At 45.2% G+C, this 20355-nt stretch overlaps 1 protein-coding gene across 1 annotated transcript in view; it reads left to right on the forward strand.

Moving 5' to 3' along the window:
* LOC141145678 (uncharacterized) overlaps positions 1-20355 on the forward strand; it is a 703163-nt gene that overhangs the window by 648278 nt on the left and 34530 nt on the right. Inside the window, exons 15-24 of the mRNA XM_073632527.1 lie at positions 1781-1840; positions 4463-4579; positions 5331-5390; positions 9053-9169; positions 9924-9983; positions 12670-12786; positions 13538-13597; positions 16264-16380; positions 17135-17194; positions 19832-19948. Coding sequence (XP_073488628.1) covers positions 1781-1840; positions 4463-4579; positions 5331-5390; positions 9053-9169; positions 9924-9983; positions 12670-12786; positions 13538-13597; positions 16264-16380; positions 17135-17194; positions 19832-19948 — 885 coding nt within the window. The remainder of the gene's footprint in view (positions 1-1780; positions 1841-4462; positions 4580-5330; positions 5391-9052; positions 9170-9923; positions 9984-12669; positions 12787-13537; positions 13598-16263; positions 16381-17134; positions 17195-19831; positions 19949-20355) is intronic.

Consider the following 20355-nt stretch of genomic DNA (forward strand, 5'->3'; position numbering starts at 1 on the left):
ACTTTCACACTGAAGTGCCGCTAAAACAGCGCTAAAGTGCCGGTTGTATTTGTGTTGCTTTAGCTGAGTTTTAACAGCGCTTTTTGGGCGCTAGTGGGCCGTGTTTTTTTATGTCACGTGACAATGGGACCTTAAAAAAAAACGAACAAAGACCCGTTTTGCGGCACTTTCAAATTGCTTTTAAGGTGCTTTGGAAGTGCTGCCCATTCATTCAAATGGGCAGGGGCGTTTTGGGAGCGCTATTTATAGCGCTCCCAAGATACCCCAAAGATGCTGCTTACAGGACTTCTCCTAACATCCCGCAAGCGCACCGCCCCAGTGTGAAAGCACACTTCGAAGTGAATGGGGAGGCAGTTTTCAGGCGCTTTACAGGCGCTATTTTTAGCGCTAAAACGCTTGAAAGACGCCTTCAGTGTGAAAGGGGTCTTAGACTGGAGCACACAGCATCTGGAGCCGCTCTGCATATTAACCAATCAGCCTCTAGCTTCAGCTTGTTCAGTTTAGCTTTAAAAATGAAAGCTAGAAGTTGATTGGTTGTTCCGGATTTTGGCTGCTCCACTCTTAGTAGATTTCCCGCAATGTGTCCATTGGGCCCCCTGGAGGCGGGTACATGGGCCATACTGGAGGCGGGGTCTTGGCATACTGGTCATTACTTACTATGACTATGAGCCCTCCCATCCTGTCATCAGACCCGCCCATGTGTGTGCGGTGATCTCTGTGCTATGCAGGTGACAGGGACATCATTCTATATAAAATAACGATCGACTATTTGTATCCCTGGAGGGGGGGAGGGGATGGAGGTTTTGCTCTGTAATAAAATGCAGTTTTGCTTTAAAAGTGTTGATTCCCATTGTAGAATAAAAGCCGGTCCTGCCCGGTCCTTGTCATCACCGAATGATAAATCTGTGTTTTATTCTGTAGAAGAAGTCGATGGATTCCGGAGATCTGACAGTCCCAGCAGAAGCCAGCGAGAGGAACGTGAAACCAATCCGGTGCTGCGAATGGCCAATAATTGAGGATTGCAAGGTACGGGAATGGAGGTGACACTTTGGGGTCTATTTATAAAAGAATCTCCAGAACTATTCGTCCAGCACTACTCCATGTACATTCGTTCTGTACGAGGGATCCAGCGGGTGGGGGGATGGGGAAAAATCGAATGTTCTTCAGGTGTTTTCTCTTTGGGACGAATGTTCTTATGATTATTAATAATATAAATCAGCGGGCGCCGCCTCTCCCCTGCAGATGGAATGAGCGCTAATAGATTATGAAATGTATATAAAAGTATTATGCATGAAATAAAAGTACGGAGAATTCAGTGAAGAAACTGAACGTGTTTTTTCTGGAGAAGAAACATTTTGTGATGATCCAGAAGCAGCAGAAAGAGCGAGAACTCTGGAGCTCCGCCCACTTTTATTCCATAAAGTATTTTGTGGACGGAGGAATCTGTTCCTTTCTTTTTATTTAATCAGCCGGCTGGCCGATCAAAAAAAACACGACCGATCTTTGGCCATCTTTATTGGATTACAATTTGATAGATGAGCCACAGGATAATAATCCCATAGACTGGTGATGGTGATAATAATCATATGGAATCATCATCATCATCAATCCATCAACATTTGGTTAATTCTCCCAGAACGAATGTACATGAAGTTTCTCAGGACGAATATCTGTACACATTTTCTATAAATAGACCCGTCATGTCTGTGGGGTCGTCTGCCGCCATCTTCTGACAGATCCGTCACTTTACTAATACCGATCATCTCTTCCCTCTCCACAGAAATGTCCAGGAATGGGTTCAGGAACAAAATCAGACAATGACACCACTGCCGATGATGAGGTAATCGGGGGTTCTATGTGTTATTCCCGGGGGGGACATCATGGCCCCTAATCCCGCCCTCACAAAATTAGGCTTTACAATCACTTTAAAGCCTCTCTACTAAGTAAGCTTTAAATGGTGCCTTCCCTCTGCCTTTGCTAATGCTGCAAATTATAATTTTAAAAAACTGTGCAAATACCTATTTTTTTTTATTTGAATCTGTTTTATGCAGAGCTAAGTTATAAAAATATTAACAACTTTATCTGTGCCCGCCAATGATGCAGCCTGTGCCCACCAATGCAGCCTGTGCCCACCAATGCAGCCTGTGCCCATCAATGCAGCCTGTATCCCATGCAGTTTGTGCCCACCATGCAGCCTACCTGTGGAGGGGAAGAGAGGAGAGCCGCCGGCTGGATGATCAGAGCAGGGAACATCACTGCTTTCATTTCAATAGCTGTGTGTTCCCCCGCCGTGCGCCGTCACATAAGCCCCTCCCCTTGTCCAGGGAACTTTGATACATGTCACCAGTCCTAGGATTGGACGGGTGATCTGTCTATCATAGTCCCAGAAAAAGAGGAGGGGCTTATGTGACAGCGCACAGCGGGGGAACACACAGCTATTGAAATGAAAGCTGTGATGTTCCCTGCTCTGATCATCCAGCCGGTGGCTCTCCTCTCTTTCCCTTTGTGATCGGCGGTGCTCGCCCCCCCGCTCCCAGGCAGCTCTTCTCGCCAGCCCTCAAAATCCACTCCCAAAATGTGAGCGGGCGAGTGGAATTTTTGAGGGCTGTTCTACCTGATCCTTTTGTGTGCGGTGTTTTCCTGACTCTTGTGGGTGTTAGCCGTCTTCTCGAGGTGTTTAAAGCTGATAATTTGACTCATCCATTGTTAAAATACAACCACACTAAGCGAGTGTGTCCCGTGTGTCCAGACGGCGGTGTTATGTGCAACTCACCCCCCATACAGTGCAGCAAGTTCTAAACATCTGATGCCGGTGAGAGCACTCAGACCACGGCCGATCACTCGCACTCCAGCTCCTCCATTCAGTAAACATCTTAGATTATTTCCAGTAAAGGCAAGGCGTTCTGTGTTTGGAGTAGGGGAGATTGTGTTGTGCATCCACCCCCTCCTCCAATCACAGGGTGCCTAGCATGAAGTTGGGGGTAAGTTGCAATTGCCATACAAATTGATTGAAAGGTTTCTTCCACTGGAGGTATTCGATGATGTTGGGAGATTGAAGGATTAATTGTGAATGGAGGGGGGAGGCTTTTTTTGGGGGGGCTATAAAGTTGCTCAGATGGCAGCACAGACATCGCTCCCGAGGAAGTCATATTCAAATTCAATGTGTTGAGTGGGGAGGGTTGGTGATGTGATGCGACGGGGTTGCAGGAAAGAAGTTTGCTCCGTCTATGGCCGGCCTTACTCTCCTAACTTGTCGTCATTAGTGATGGGCCGAACACCCCTCACCCCTGGTTTGGTTCCCACCAGAACTCCCAAATGGGGAAAAAGTTCAGCCCGAGCCGCAAACCCTATTAAAGTCTATGAGACCTGAACATGAAAAATCAAAAGTCCCTATTTTGAAGGTTATATGTAAGTAATTGGCCATAAAAGGGGCCCGGGTACTGCCCTGGGGGACATGTATCAATGCAAACATTTTTTTAAAAACAATTGTTTTTTCAAGAGCAGTGATTTTAATAAATAATACAGTAAAACAATGAAAATTAAAAATTCCTTCATCTATAGTGCCTGGGGAGTCCCCTTAGTCTGCCTGTAATGTGGCACATCTCTACCATGTATAGAACCTGCTGCAGCAAAACTGACATTTCTAAAGAAAAATAAAATTACATTTAAATTGACTCGTGGTTGCAAGCCAATACAAAAAAAAAGTGTGGGCATTCCCCTTCCCAGTCCATGCCAGGCCCTTTTGGTCTGGTATGGATTTTAAGGGGAACCCCATGCCAAAATTAAAAAGAAATGGTGTGATGCCCCCATAAAATCCATACCAGACCCTTATCTGAGCATGCAGGTCAGGAAAGGGAAGGGACAAGCGAGCGCCCCTCCCCTCATCCTGAACCATACTAAGGCTGCTTTCACACTGAAGTGCCACTAAAACGCCGGTTGAAAAATGCCTCGGTGTGAAAGGGGTCTTAGACTGGAGCAGAGAGAATCTGGAGCCGCTCTGCATAGTAACCAATCAGCCTCTAGCTTCAGCTTGACAGTTTAGCTTTAAAAATGAAAGCTAGAAGTTGATTGGTTGTTCTGGATTTTGGCTGCTCAAGTCTTAGTAGATTTCCCTCAATGTGTCCATTGCGCCCCCTGGAGGTGGGTACATGAGCCATGCTGGAGGCGGGGTCTTGGCATACTGATCATTACTTCCTATGACCCCGAGCCCTCCCGTCCTGTCATCAGACCCGCCCATGTGTGTGCGGTGATCTCTGTGCTGCGCAGGTGACAGGAACATCATTCTGCATAAAATAACGATCGACTATATGTATCCCTGGAGGGGGGGGGGGGGGATGGAGGTTTTGCTCCTGTAATAAAATGCAGTTTTGCTCTAAAAGTGTTGATTCCCATTGTAGAAGAAAAGCCGGTCCTGCCCGTTCCTTGTCATCACCAAATGATAAATCTGTGTTTTATTCTGTAGAAGAAGTCGATGGATTCCGGAGATCTGACAGTCCCAGCAGAACCCAGCGAGATCCTCGTAATGGAGACCACCACAAAACTCCCGTGCTGCCGGTGGTCATTAATGAAGCCTTGCAAGGTACGGGAATGGAGGTGACACTTTGGGGTCTATTTATAAAATAATCTCCAGAACTATTCGTCCAGCACTACTCCATGTACATTCGTTCTGTACGAGGGATCCAGCGGGTGGGAGGATGGGGAAAATCGAATGTTCTTCAGGTGTTTTCTCTTTGGAACGAATATTCTTATGATTATTAATAACATAAATCAGCGGGCGCCGCCTCTCCCCTGCAGATGGAATGAGCGCTAATAGATTATGAAATGTATATAAAAGTATTATGCATGAAATAAAAGTACGGAGAATTCAGTGAAGAAACTGAACGTTCTTTTTTCTGGTTAAGAAACACTTTGTGATGATCCAGAAGCAGCAGAAAGAGCGAGAACTCTGGAGCTCCGCCCACTTTTATTCCATAAAGTATTTTGTAGACGGAGGAATCTGTTCCTTTCTTTTTATTTAATCAGCCGGCTGACCGATCAAAAAAAACACGACCGATCTTTGGCCATCTTTATTGGATTACAATTTGATAGATGAGCCACAGGATAATAATCCCATAGACTGGTGATGGTGATAATAATCATATGGAATTATCATCATCAATCCATCAACAGTTGGTTAATTCTCCCAGAACGAATGTACATGAAGTTTCTCAGGACGAATATCTGTACACATTTTCTATAAATAGACCCGTCATGTCTGTGGGGTCGTCTGCCGCCATCTTCTGACAGATCCGTCACTTTACTAATACCGATCATCTCTTCCCTCTCCACAGAAATGTCCAGGAATGGGTTCAGGAACAAAATCAGACAATGACACCACTGCCGATGATGAGGTAATCGGGGGTTCTATGTGTTATTCCCGGGGGGGACATCATGGCCCCTAATCCCGCCCTCACAAAATTAGGCTTTACAATCACTTTAAAGCCTCTCTACTAAGTAAGCTTTAAATGGTGCCTTCCCTCTGCCTTTGCTAATGCTGCAAATTATAATTTAAAAAAACTGTGCAAATACCTATTTTTTTTTATTTGAATCTGTTTTATGCAGAGCTAAGTTATAAAAATATTAACAACTTTATCTGTGCCCATCAATGCAGCCTGTGCCCATCAATGCAGCCTGTGCCCATCAATGCAGCCTGTGCCCATCAATGCAGCCTGTATCCCATGCAGTTTGTGCCCACCATGCAGCCTACCTGTGGAGGGGAAGAGAGGAGAGCCGCCGGCTGGATGATCAGAGCAGGGAACATCACAGCTTTCATTTCAATAGCTGTGTGTTCCCCCGCCGTGCGCCGTCACATAAGCCCCTCCCCTTGTCCAGGGAACTTTGATACATGTCACCAGTCCTAGGATTGGACGGGTGATCTGTCTATCATAGTCCCGGAAAAAGAGGAGGGGCTTATGTGACAGCGCACAGCGGGGGGAACACACAGCTATTGAAATGAAAGCTGTGATGTTCCCTGCTCTGATCATCCAGCCGGTGGCTCTCCTCTCTTTCCCTTTGTGATCGGCGGTGCTCGCCTACCCCCCCCGCTCCCAGGCAGCCCTTCTCGCCAGCCCTCAAAATCCACTCCCAAAATGTGAGCGGGCGAGTGGAATTTTTGAGGGCTGTTCTAGCTGATCCTTTTGTGTGCGGTAGACATGTGCACAGCCAAAAAAATTCGTTCATTTTCGTTTTCGTTTCATTAGTTTATTATTTTTTTCGTTTTTCGGGTCATTCGTTATGATTGCGATTCGTAAATTCGTTCATTCGTAAATTCGTAAATGCGTTCATTCGTACATTCGAACATTCGTAATTCGAACATTCGTTCATTCGTACATTCGAACATTCGTAATTCGAACATTCGTAATTCGAACATTCGTTCATTCGTACATTTTTACATTTGTACATTCGTAAATTCGTACATTCGTAAAATCGTACATTTGTAAATTCGGAAATTTGTAAATTCGAAGTTTGAAAAACCAAAAACCCCGAAAATTCAAAAATCTGAAATAGTAACTAACTATTAAATTATAGGTATTGTAATTTCCTTTCAAACTTGACTGTCAGTGAACGTAACAAATACAAATTTATCCAAAGTTACGAATTATCCAAAATTAAGGCTGCATTTAAACAAATGGAACGGAACAAATTAATAATAAATAATAATAATAAAACATTGTTATTATTATTATTGTTATTTATTATTATTAATTCATTACGTTCCATTCCGTTTTTTCGGATCATTCATAACTTCGGATAAATTTGTATGTGTTACGTTCACTAACAGCCAAATTTAAAAGGAAATTACAATACCTATAAATTCAAAGTTACTAGTAATTACTAATAGTTAAGTTATTATTAGTTAACTATTATTTCAGATTTCCGAATTTTCGAATTCACTAATTTACTAATGTACGAATGCACGAATGTACGAATGTAAATTGCGAATGTTCGAATGTACGAATGTAAATTGCGAATGTACGAATGTTCGAATGTAGGAATGTACGAATGTTCGAATGCCCGAATTTACGAATGTCCAATTTTATCGAATTTACGAATATTCGGAAAAAATTCGTTAAACGGGTTTTCGTTAATTCGGATATTCCCGAATTAACGAATTTGTCGAAATTCGTTAAAAAACGAATTCGTAACGAAACGAATTGCACATGCCTAGTGTGCGGTGTTTTCCTGACTCTTGTGGGTGTTAGCCGTCTTCTCCAGGTGTTTAAAGCTGATAATTTGACTCATCCATTGTTAAAATACAACCACACTAAGCGAGTGTGTCCCGTGTGTCCAGACGGCGGTGTTATGTGCAACTCACCCCCCGTACAGTGCAGCAAGTTCTAAACATCTGATGCCGGTGAGAGCACTCAGACCACGGCCGATCACTCGCACTCCAGCTCCTCCATTCAGTAAACATCTTAGATTATTTCCAGCAAAGGCAAGGCGTTCTGTGTTTGGAGTAGGGGAGATTGTGTTGTGCATCCACCCCCTCCTCCAATCACAGGGTGCCTTGCATGAAGTTGGGGGTAAGTTGCAATTGCCATACAAATTGATTGAAAGGTTTCTTCCACTGGAGGTATTCGATGATGCTGGGAGATTGAAGGAATAATTGTGAATGGAGGGGGGAGGCTTTTTTTTGGGGGGCTATAAAGTTGCTCAGATGGCAGCACAGACATCTCTCCTGAGGAAGTCATATTCAAATTCAATGTGTTGAGTGGGGACGGTTTGTGATGTGATGCGACGGGTTTGCAGGAAAGAAGTTTGCTCCATCTATGACCGGCCTTACTCTCCTAACTTGTCGTCATTAGTGATGGCCAAACACCCCGTCCCCCCCCCGGTTCGGTTCCCACCAGAACTCCCAAATGGGGAAAAAGTTTAGCCTGAGCCGCAAACAAAATTAAAGTCTATGGGACCTGAACATGAGAAATCAAAAGTCCCCATTTTGAAGGTTATATGTAAGTAACTGGCCATAAAAGGGGGATAGGTGCCTGGGTACTGCCCAGGGGGACATGTATCAATGCAAAATTTTTTTTAAAACTAATGTTTTTTCAGGAGCAGTGATTTTAATAAATAATACAGTAAAACAATGAAAATTAAAAATTCCTTTATCTATAGTGCCTGGGGAGTCCCCTTAGTCTGTCTGTAAAGTGGCACATCACTACCATGTATAGAACCTGCTGCCGCAAAACTGACATTTCTAAAGAAAAACTAAAATTACATTTAAATTGACTCGTGGTTGCAAGCCAATACAAAACAAAAGTGTGGGGTACCCCTTCCTAGTCCATGCCAGGCCCTTTTGGTCTGGTATGGATTTTAAGGGGAACCCCATGCCAAAATTAAAAAGAAATGGTGTGAGGCCCCCATAAAATCCATACCAGACCCTTATCTGAGCATGCAGGTCAGGAAAGGGAAGGGACAAGCGAGCGCCCCTCCCCTCATCTTGAACCATACTAAGGCTACTTTCACAGTGAAGTGCCACTAAAACGCCGGTTGAAAAATGCCTTCAGTGTGAAAGGGGTCTTAGACTGGAGCAGAGAGAATCTGGTGCCGCTCTGCATATTAACCAATCAGCCTCTAGCTTCAGCTTGTTCAGTTTAGCTTTAAAAATGAAAGCTAGAAGTTGATTGGTTGTTCCGGATTTTGGCTTCTCAAGTCTTAGTAGATTTCCCTCAATGTGTCCATTGCGCCCCCTGGAGGAGGGCACAACAGCCATACTGGAGGCGGGGTCTTGGCATACTGATCATTACTTCCTATGACTCCGAGCCCTCCCGTCCTGTCATCAGACCCGCCCATGTGTGTGCGGTGATCTCTGTGCTATGCAGGTGACAGGGACATCATTCTGCATAAAATAACGATCGACTATATGTATCCCTGGAGGGGGGGAGGGGAAGGAGGTTTTGCTCCTGTAATAAAATGCAGTTTTGCTTTAAAAGTGTTGATTCCCATTGTAGAAGAAAAGCCGGTCCTGCCCGGTCCTTGTCATCACCGAATGATAAATCTGTGTTTTATTCTGTAGAAGAAGTCGATGGATTCTGGAGATCTGACAGTCCCAGCAGAACCCAGCGAGAGCCTCATAATGGAGACCACCTCAAAACTCCCGTGCTGCCGATGGCCAATAATTACGGATTGCATGGTAAGGGAATGGAGGTGACACTTTGGGGTCTATTTATAAAAGAATCTCCAGAACTATTCGTCCAGCACTACTCCATGTACATTCGTTCTGTACGCGGGATCCAGCGGGTGGGAGGATGGGGAAAAATCGAACGTTCTTCAGGTGTTTTCTCTTTGGAACGAATATTCTTATGATTATTAATAACATAAATCAGCGGGCGCCACCTCTCACCTGCAGATGGAATGAGCGCTAACAGATTATGAAATGTATATAAAAGTATTATGCATGAAATAAAAGTACAGAGAATTCAGTGAAGAAACTGAACGTTCTTTTTCTGGAGAAGAAACACTTTGTGATGATCCAGAATCAGCAGAAAGAGCGAGAACTCTGGAGCTCCGCCCACTTTTATTCCATAAAGTATTTTGTGGACGGAGGAATCAGTTCCTTTCTTTTTATTTAATCAGCCGGCTGGCCGATCAAAAAAAACACGACCGATCTTTGGCTATCTTTATTGGATTACAATTTGATAGATGAGCCACAGGATAATAATCCCATAGACTGGTGATGGTGATAATAATCATATGGAATCATCATCATCATCAATCCATCAACATTTGGTTAATTCTCCCAGAACGAATGTACATGAAGTTTCTCAGGACGAATATCTGTACACATTTTCTATAAATAGACCCGTCGTGTCTGTGGGGTCGTCTGCCGCCATCTTCTGACTGATCCGTCACTTTACTAATACCGATCATCTCTTCCCTCTCCACAGAAATGTCCAGGAATGGGTTCAGGAACAAAATCAGACAATGACACCACTGCCGATGATGAGGTAATCGGGGGTTCTATGTGTTATTCCCGGGGGGGACATCATGGCCCCTAATCCCGCCCTCACAAAATTAGGCTTTACAATCACTTTAAAGCCTCTCTACTAAGTAAGCTTTAAATGGTGCCTTCCCTCTGCCTTTGCTAATGCTGCAAATTATAATTTAAAAAAACTGTGCAAATACCTATTTTTTTTTATTTGAATCTGTTTTATGCAGAGCTAAGTTATAAAAATATTAACAACTTTATCTGTGTCCGCCAATGAAGCCTGTGCCCATCAATGCAGCCTGTGCCCATCAATGCAGCCTGTGCCCATCAATGCAGCCTGTGCCCATCAATGCAGCCTGTGTCCATCAATGCAGCCTGTGCCCATCAATGCAGCCTGTATCCCATGCAGTTTGTGCCCACCATGCAGCCTACCTGTGGAGGGGAAGAGAGGAGAGCCGCCGGCTGAACGATCAGAGCAGGGAACATCACTGCTTTCATTTCAATAGCTGTGTGTTCCCCCGCCGTGCGCCGTCACATAAGCCCCTCCCCTTGTCCAGGGAACTTTGATACATGTCACCAGTCCTAGGATTGGACGGGTGATCTGTCTATCATAGTCCCAGAAAAAGAGGAGGGGCTTATGTGACAGCGCACAGCGGGGGGAACACACAGCTATTGAAATGAAAGCTGTGATGTTCCCTGCTCTGATCATCCAGCCGGCGGCTCTCCTCTATTTCCCTTTGTGATCGGAGGTGCTCGCCCCCCCGCTCCCAGGCAGCCCTTCTCGCCAGCCCTCAAAATCCACTCCCAAAATGTGAGCGGGCGAGTGGAATTTTTGAGGGCTGTTCTACCTGATCCTTTTGTGAGCGGTGTTTTCCTGACTCTTGTGGGTGTTAGCCGTCTTCTCCAGGTGTTTAAAGCTGATAATTTGACTAATCCATTGTTAAAATACAACCACACTAAGCGAGTGTGTCCCGTGTGTCCAGACGGCGGTGTTATGTGCAACTCACCCCCCGTACAGTGCAGCAAGTTCTAAACATCTGATGCCGGTGAGAGCACTCAGACCACGGCGGATCACTCGCACTCCAGCTTCTCCATTCAGTAAACATCTTAGATTATTTCCAGCAAAGGCAAGGCGTTCTGTGTTTGGAGTAGGGGAGATTGTGTTGTGCATCCACCCCCTCCTCCAATCACAGGGTGCCTTGCATGAAGTTGGGGGTAAGTTGCAATTGCCATACAAATTGATTGAAAGGTTTCTTCCACTGGAGGTATTCGATGATGTTGGGAGATTGAAGGATTAATTGTGAATGGAGGGGGGAGGCTTTTTTTTGGGGGGCTATAAAGTTGCTCAGATGGCAGCACAGACATCTCTCCCGAGGAAGTCATATTCAAATTCAATGTGTTGAGTGGGGACGGTTTGTGATGTGATGCGACGGGTTTGCAGGAAAGAAGTTTGCTCCATCTATGACCGGCCTTACTCTCCTAACTTGTCGTCATTAGTGATGGCCAAACACCCCGTCCCCCCCCCCGGTTCGGTTCCCACCAGAACTCCCAAATGGGGAAAAAGTTTAGCCTGAGCCGCAAACAAAATTAAAGTCTATGGGACCTGAACATGAGAAATCAAAAGTCCCCATTTTGAAGGTTATATGTAAGTAACTGGCCATAAAAGGGGGATAGGTGCCCAGGTACTGCCCAGGGGGACATGTATCAATGCAAAATTTTTTTTAAAACTAATGTTTTTTCAGGAGCAGTGATTTTAATAAATAATACAGTAAAACAATGAAAATTAAAAATTCCTTTATCTATAGTGCCTGGGGAGTCCCCTTAGTCTGTCTGTAAAGTGGCACATCTCTACCATGTATAGAACCTGCTGCAGCAAAACTGACATTTCTAAAGAAAAACTAAAATTACATTTAAATTGACTCGTGGTTGCAAGCCAATACAAAACAAAAGTGTGGGGTACCCCTTCCTAGTCCATGCCAGGCCCTTTTGGTCTGGTATGGATTTTAAGGGGAACCCCATGCCATAATTAAAAAGAAATGGTGTGAGGCCCCCATAAAATCCATACCAGACCCTTATCTGAGCATGCAGGTCAGGAAAGGGAAGGGACAAGCGAGCGCCCCTCCCCTCATCTTGAACCATACTAAGGCTACTTTCACACTGAAGTGCCACTAAAACGCCGGTTGAAAAATGCCTTCAGTGTGAAAGGGGTCTTAGACTGGAGCAGAGAGAATCTGGTGCCGCTCTGCATATTAACCAATCAGCCTCTAGCTTCAGCTTGTTCAGTTTAGCTTTAAAAATGAAAGCTAGAAGTTGATTGGTTGTTCCGGATTTTGGCTTCTCAAGTCTTAGTAGATTTCCCTCAATGTGTCCATTGCGCCCCCTGGAGGCGGGCACAACAGCCATACTGGAGGCGGGGTCTTGGCATACTGATCATTACTTCCTATGACCCCGAGCCCTCCCGTCCTGTCATCAGACCCGCCCATGTGTGTGCGGTGATCTCTGTGCCGCGCAGGTGACAGGGACATCATTCTGCATAAAATAACGATCGACTATTTGTATCCCTGGAGGGGGGAGGGGAAGGAGGTTTTGCTCCTGTAATAAAATGCAGTTTTGCTTTAAAAGTGTTGATTCCCATTGTAGAAGAAAAGCCGGTCCTGCCTGGTCCTTGTCATCACCGAATGATAAATCTGTGTTTTATTCTGTAGAAGAAGTCGATGGATTCCGGAGATCTGACAGTCCCAGCAGAACCCAGCGAGAGCCTCATAATGGAGACCACCTCAAAACTCCCGTGCTGCCGATGGCCAATAATTACGGATTGCAAGGTACGGGAATGGAGGTGACACTTTGGGGTCTATTTATAAAAGAATCTCCAGAACTATTCGTCCAGCACTACTCCATGTACATTCGTTCTGTACGAGGGATCCAGCGGGTGGGAGGATGGGGAAAAATCGAACGTTCTTCAGGTGTTTTCTCTTTGGAACGAATATTCTTATGATTATTAATAACATAAATCAGCGGGCGCCACCTCTCACCTGCAGATGGAATGAGCGCTAACAGATTATGAAATGTATATAAAAGTATTATGCATGAAATAAAAGTACAGAGAATTCAGTGAAGAAACTGAACGTTCTTTTTCTGGAGAAGAAACACTTTGTGATGATCCAGAATCAGCAGAAAGAGCGAGAACTCTGGAGCTCCGCCCACTTTTATTCCATAAAGTATTTTGTGGACGGAGGAATCAGTTCCTTTCTTTTTATTTAATCAGCCGGCTGGCCGATCAAAAAAAACACGACCGATCTTTGGCTATCTTTATTGGATTACAATTTGATAGATGAGCCACAGGATAATAATCCCATAGACTGGTGATGGTGATAATAATCATATGGAATCATCATCATCAATCCATCAACAGTTGGTTAATTCTCCCAGAACGAATGTACATGAAGTTTCTCAGGACGAATATCTGTACACATTTTCTATAAATAGACCCGTCATGTCTGTGGGGTCGTCTGCCGCCATCTTCTGACTGATCCGTCACTTTACTAATACCGATCATCTCTTCCCTCTCCACAGAAATGTCCAGGAATGGGTTCAGGAACAAAATCAGACAATGACACCACTGCCGATGATGAGGTAATCGGGGGTTCTATGTGTTATTCCCGGGGGGGACATCATGGCCCCTAATCCCGCCCTCACAAAATTAGGCTTTACAATCACTTTAAAGCCTCTCTACTAAGTAAGCTTTAAATGGTGCCTTCCCTCTGCCTTTGCTAATGCTGCAAATTATAATTTAAAAAAACTGTGCAAATACCTATTTTTTTTTATTTGAATCTGTTTTATGCAGAGCTAAGTTATAAAAATATTAACAACTTTATCTGTGTCCGCCAATGAAGCCTGTGCCCATCAATGCAGCCTGTGCCCATCAATGCAGCCTGTGCCCATCAATGCAGCCTGTGCCCATCAATGCAGCCTGTGCCCATCATGCAGCCTGTATCCCATGCAGTTTGTGCCCACCATGCAGCCTACCTGTGGAGGGGAAGAGAGGAGAGCCGCCGGCTGAACGATCAGAGCAGGGAACATCACTGCTTTCATTTCAATAGCTGTGTGTTCCCCCGCCGTGCGCCGTCACATAAGCCCCTCCCCTTGTCCAGGGAACTTTGATACATGTCACCAGTCCTAGGATTGGACGGGTGATCTGTCTATCATAGTCCCAGAAAAAGAGGAGGGGCTTATGTGACAGCGCACAGCGGGGGGAACACACAGCTATTGAAATGAAAGCTGTGATGTTCCCTGCTCTGATCATCCAGCCGGCGGCTCTCCTCTATTTCCCTTTGTGATCGGCGGTGCTCGCCCCCCCGCTCCCAGGCAGCCCTTCTCGCCAGCCCTCAAAATCCACTCCCAAAATGTGAGCGGGCGAGTGGAATTTTTGAGGGCTGTTCTACCTGATCCTTTTGTGTGCGGTGTTTTCCTGACTCTTGTGGGTGTTAGCCGTCTTCTCCAGGTGTTTAAAGCTGATAATTTGACTAATCCATTGTTAAAATACAACCACACTAAGCGAGTGTGTCCCGTGTGTCCAGACGGCGGTGTTATGTGCAACTCACCCCCCGTACAGTGCAGCAAGTTCTAAACATCTGATGCCGGTGAGAGCACTCAGACCACGGCGGATCACTCGCACTCCAGCTTCTCCATTCAGTAAACATCTTAGATTATTTCCAGCAAAGGCAAGGCGTTCTGTGTTTGGAGTAGGGGAGATTGTGTTGTGCATCCACCCCCTCCTCCAATCACAGGGTGCCTTGCATGAAGTTGGGGGTAAGTTGCAATTGCCATACAAATTGATTGAAAGGTTTCTTCCACTGGAGGTATTCGATGATGTTGGGAGATTGAAGGATTAATTGTGAATGGAGGGGGGAGGCTTTTTTTTGGGGGGCTATAAAGTTGCTCAGATGGCAGCACAGACATCTCTCCCGAGGAAGTCATATTCAAATTCAATGTGTTGAGTGGGGACGGTTTGTGATGTGATGCGACGGGTTTGCAGGAAAGAAGTTTGCTCCATCTATGACCGGCCTTACTCTCCTAACTTGTCGTCATTAGTGATGGCCAAACACCCCGTCCCCCCCCCCGGTTCGGTTCCCACCAGAACTCCCAAATGGGGAAAAAGTTTAGCCTGAGCCGCAAACAAAATTAAAGTCTATGGGACCTGAACATGAGAAATCAAAAGTCCCCATTTTGAAGGTTATATGTAAGTAACTGGCCATAAAAGGGGGATAGGTGCCCAGGTACTGCCCAGGGGGACATGTATCAATGCAAAATTTTTTTTAAAACTAATGTTTTTTCAGGAGCAGTGATTTTAATAAATAATACAGTAAAACAATGAAAATTAAAAATTCCTTTATCTATAGTGCCTGGGGAGTCCCCTTAGTCTGTCTGTAAAGTGGCACATCTCTACCATGTATAGAACCTGCTGCAGCAAAACTGACATTTCTAAAGAAAAACTAAAATTACATTTAAATTGACTCGTGGTTGCAAGCCAATACAAAACAAAAGTGTGGGGTACCCCTTCCTAGTCCATGCCAGGCCCTTTTGGTCTGGTATGGATTTTAAGGGGAACCCCATGCCATAATTAAAAAGAAATGGTGTGAGGCCCCCATAAAATCCATACCAGACCCTTATCTGAGCATGCAGGTCAGGAAAGGGAAGGGACAAGCGAGCGCCCCTCCCCTCATCTTGAACCATACTAAGGCTACTTTCACACTGAAGTGCCACTAAAACGCCGGTTGAAAAATGCCTTCAGTGTGAAAGGGGTCTTAGACTGGAGCAGAGAGAATCTGGTGCCGCTCTGCATATTAACCAATCAGCCTCTAGCTTCAGCTTGTTCAGTTTAGCTTTAAAAATGAAAGCTAGAAGTTGATTGGTTGTTCCGGATTTTGGCTTCTCAAGTCTTAGTAGATTTCCCTCAATGTGTCCATTGCGCCCCCTGGAGGCGGGTACATGAGCCATACTGGAGGCGGGGTCTTGGCATACTGATCATTACTTCCTATGACCCCGAGCCCTCCCGTCCTGTCATCAGACCCGCCCATGTGTGTGCGGTGATCTCTGTGCCGCGCAGGTGACAGGGACATCATTCTGCATAAAATAACGATCGACTATTTGTATCCCTGGAGGGGGGAGGGGAAGGAGGTTTTGCTCCTGTAATAAAATGCAGTTTTGCTTTAAAAGTGTTGATTCCCATTGTAGAAGAAAAGCCGGTCCTGCCTGGTCCTTGTCATCACCGAATGATAAATCTGTGTTTTATTCTGTAGAAGAAGTCGATGGATTCTGGAGATCTGACAGTCCCAGCAGAACCCAGCGAGAGCCTCATAATGGAGACCACCTCAAAACTCCCGTGCTGCCGATGGCCAATAATTACGGATTGCAAGGTACGGGAATGGAGGTGACACTTTGGGGTCTATTTATAAAAGAATCTCCAGAACTATTCGTCCAGCACTACTCCATGTACATTCGTTCTGTACGAGGGATCCAGCGGGTGGGAGGATGGGGAAAAATCGAACGTTCTTCAGGTGTTTTCTCTTTGGAACGAATATTCTTATGATTATTAATAACATAAATCAGCGGGCGCCGCCTCTCGCCTGCAGATGGAATGAGCGCTAATAGATTATGAAATGTATATAAAAGTATTATGCATGAAATAAAAGTACGGAGAATTCAGTGAAGAAACTGAACGTTCTTTTTCTGGAGAAGAAACACTTTGTGATGATCCAGAAGCAGCAGAAAGAGCGAGAACTCTGGGGCTCCGCCCACTTTTATTCCATAAAGTATTTTGTGGATGGAGGAATCTGTTCCTTTCTTTTTATTTAATCAGCCGGCTGGCCGATCAAAAAAAACACGACCGATCTTTGGCCATCTTTATTGGATTACAATTTGATAGATGAGCCACAGGATAATAATCCCATAGACTGGTGATGGTGATAATAATCATATGGAATCATCATCATCATCAATCCATCAACATTTGGTTAATTCTCCCAGAACGAATGTACATGAAGTTTCTCAGGACGAATATCTGTACACATTTTCTATAAATAGACCCGTCATGTCTGTGGGGTCGTCTGCCGCCATCTTCTGACAGATCCGTCACTTTACTAATACCGATCATCTCTTCCCTCTCCACAGAAATGTCCAGGAATGGGTTCAGGAACAAAATCAGACAATGACACCACTGCCGATGATGAGGTAATCGGGGGTTCTATGTGTTATTCCCGGGGGGGACATCATGGCCCCTAATCCCGCCCTCACAAAATTAGGCTTTACAATCACTTTAAAGCCTCTCTACTAAGTAAGCTTTAAATGGTGCCTTCCCTCTGCCTTTGCTAATGCTGCAAATTATAATTTAAAAAAACTGTGCAAATACCTATTTTTTTTATTTGAATCTGTTTTATGCAGAGCTAAGTTATAAAAATATTAACAACTTTATCTGTGTCCGCCAATGAAGCCTGTGCCCATCAATGCAGCCTGTGCCCATCAATGCAGCCTGTGCCCATCAATGCAGCCTGTGCCCATCAATGCAGCCTGTATCCCATGCAGTTTGTGCCCACCATGCAGCCTACCTGTGGAGGGGAAGAGAGGAGAGCCGCCGGCTGAACGATCAGAGCAGGGAACATCACTGCTTTCATTTCAATAGCTGTGTGTTCCCCCGCCGTGCGCCGTCACATAAGCCCCTCCCCTTGTCCAGGGAACTTTGATACATGTCACCAGTCCTAGGATTGGACGGGTGATCTGTCTATCATAGTCCCAGAAAAAGAGGAGGGGCTTATGTGACAGCGCACAGCGGGGGAACACACAGCTATTGAAATGAAAGCTGTGATGTTCCCTGCTCTGATCATCCAGCCGGTGGCTCTCCTCTCTTTCCCTTTGTGATCGGCGGTGCTCGCCCCCCCCGCTCCCAGGCAGCTCTTCTCGCCAGCCCTCAAAATCCACTCCCAAAATGTGAGCGGGCGAGTGGAATTTTTGAGGGCTGTTCTACCTGATCCTTTTGTGTGCGGTGTTTTCCTGACTCTTGTGGGTGTTAGCCGTCTTCTCGAGGTGTTTAAAGCTGATAATTTGACTCATCCATTGTTAAAATACAACCACACTAAGCGAGTGTGTCCCGTGTGTCCAGACGGCGGTGTTATGTGCAACTCACCCCCCGTACAGTGCAGCAAGTTCTAAACATCTGATGCCGGTGAGAGCACTCAGACCACGGCCGATCACTCGCACTCCAGCTTCTCCATTCAGTAAACATCTTAGATTATTTCCAGCAAAGGCAAGGCGTTCTGTGTTTGGAGTAGGGGAGATTGTGTTGTGCATCCACCCCCTCCTCCAATCACAGGGTGCCTAGCATGAAGTTGGGGGTAAGTTGCAATTGCCATACAAATTGATTGAAAGGTTTCTTCCACTGGAGGTATTCGATGATGTTGGGAGATTGAAGGATTAATTGTGAATGGAGGGGGGAGGCTTTTTTTGGGGGGGCTATAAAGTTGCCCAGATGGCAGCACAGACATCGCTCCCGAGGAAGTCATATTCAAATTCAATGTGTTGAGTGGGGAGGGTTGGTGATGTGATGCGACGGGGTTGCAGGAAAGAAGTTTGCTCCGTCTATGGCCGGCCTTACTCTCCTAACTTGTCGTCATTAGTGATGGGCCGAACACCCCTCACCCCTGGTTTGGTTCCCACCAGAACTCCCAAATGGGGAAAAAGTTCAGCCCGAGCCCAAACCCTATTAAAGTCTATGAGACCTGAACATGAAAAATCAAAAGTCCCTATTTTGAAGGTTATATGTAAGTAATTGGCCATAAAAGGGGCCCGGGTACTGCCCTGGGGGACATGTATCAATGCAAACATTTTTTTAAAAACAATTGTTTTATCAAGAGCAGTGATTTTAATAAATAATACAGTAAAACAATGAAAATTAAAAATTCCTTCATCTATAGTGCCTGGGGAGTCCCCTTAGTCTGCCTGTAATGTGGCACATCTCTACCATGTATAGAACCTGCTGCAGCAAAACTGACATTTCTAAAGAAAAATAAAATTACATTTAAATTGACTCGTGGTTGCAAGCCAATACAAAAAAAAAGTGTGGGCATTCCCCTTCCCAGTCCATGCCAGGCCCTTTTGGTCTGGTATGGATTTTAAGGGGAACCCCATGCCAAAATTAAAAAGAAATGGTGTGATGCCCCCATAAAATCCATACCAGACCCTTATCTGAGCATGCAGGTCAGGAAAGGGAAGGGACAAGCGAGCGCCCCTCCCCTCATCCTGAACCATACTAAGGCTGCTTTCACACTGAAGTGCCACTAAAACGCCGGTTGAAAAATGCCTTCAGTGTGAAAGGGGTCTTAGACTGGAGCAGAGAGAATCTGGAGCCGCTCTGCATAGTAACCAATCAGCCTCTAGCTTCAGCTTGACAGTTTAGCTTTAAAAATGAAAGCTAGAAGTTGATTGGTTGTTCTGGATTTTGGCTGCTCAAGTCTTAGTAGATTTCCCTCAATGTGTCCATTGCGCCCCCTGGAGGTGGGTACATGAGCCATGCTGGAGGCGGGGTCTTGGCATATTGATCATTACTTCCTATGACCCCGAGCCCTCCCGTCCTGTCATCAGACCCGCCCATGTGTGTGCGGTGATCTCTGTGCCGCGCAGGTGACAGGAACATCATTCTGCATTAAATAACGATCGACTATATGTATCCCTGGAGGGGGGGGGAGGGGATGGAGGTTTTGCTCTGTAATAAAATGCAGTTTTGCTCTAAAAGTGTTGATTCCCATTGTAGAAGAAAAGCCGGTCCTGCCCGTTCCTTGTCATCACCAAATGATAAATCTGTGTTTTATTCTGTAGAAGAAGTCGATGGATTCCGGAGATCTGACAGTCCCAGCAGAACCCAGCGAGATCCTCGTAATGGAGACCACCACAAAACTCCCGTGCTGCCGGTGGTCATTAATGAAGCCTTGCAAGGTACGGGAATGGAGGTGACACTTTGGGGTCTATTTATAAAAGAATCTCCAGAACTATTCGTCCAGCACTACTCCATGTACATTCGTTCTGTACGAGGGATCCAGCGGGTGGGGGGATGGGGAAAATCGAATGTTCTTCAGGTGTTTTCTCTTTGGAACGAATATTCTTATGATTATTAATAACATAAATCAGCGGGCGCCGCCTCTCCCTTGCAGATGGAATGAGCGCTAATAGATTATGAAATGTATATAAAAGTATTATGCATGAAATAAAAGTACGGAGAATTCAGTGAAGAAACTGAACGTTCTTTTTCTGGAGAAGAAACACTTTGTGATGATCCAGAATCAGCAGAAAGAGCGAGAACTCTGGAGCTCCGCCCACTTTTATTCCATAAAGTATTTTGTGGA

The sequence above is a fragment of the Aquarana catesbeiana genome, linkage group LG05 (assembly GCF_042186555.1).
Source record: "Aquarana catesbeiana isolate 2022-GZ linkage group LG05, ASM4218655v1, whole genome shotgun sequence".
Taxonomy (NCBI): domain Eukaryota; kingdom Metazoa; phylum Chordata; class Amphibia; order Anura; family Ranidae; genus Aquarana; species Aquarana catesbeiana.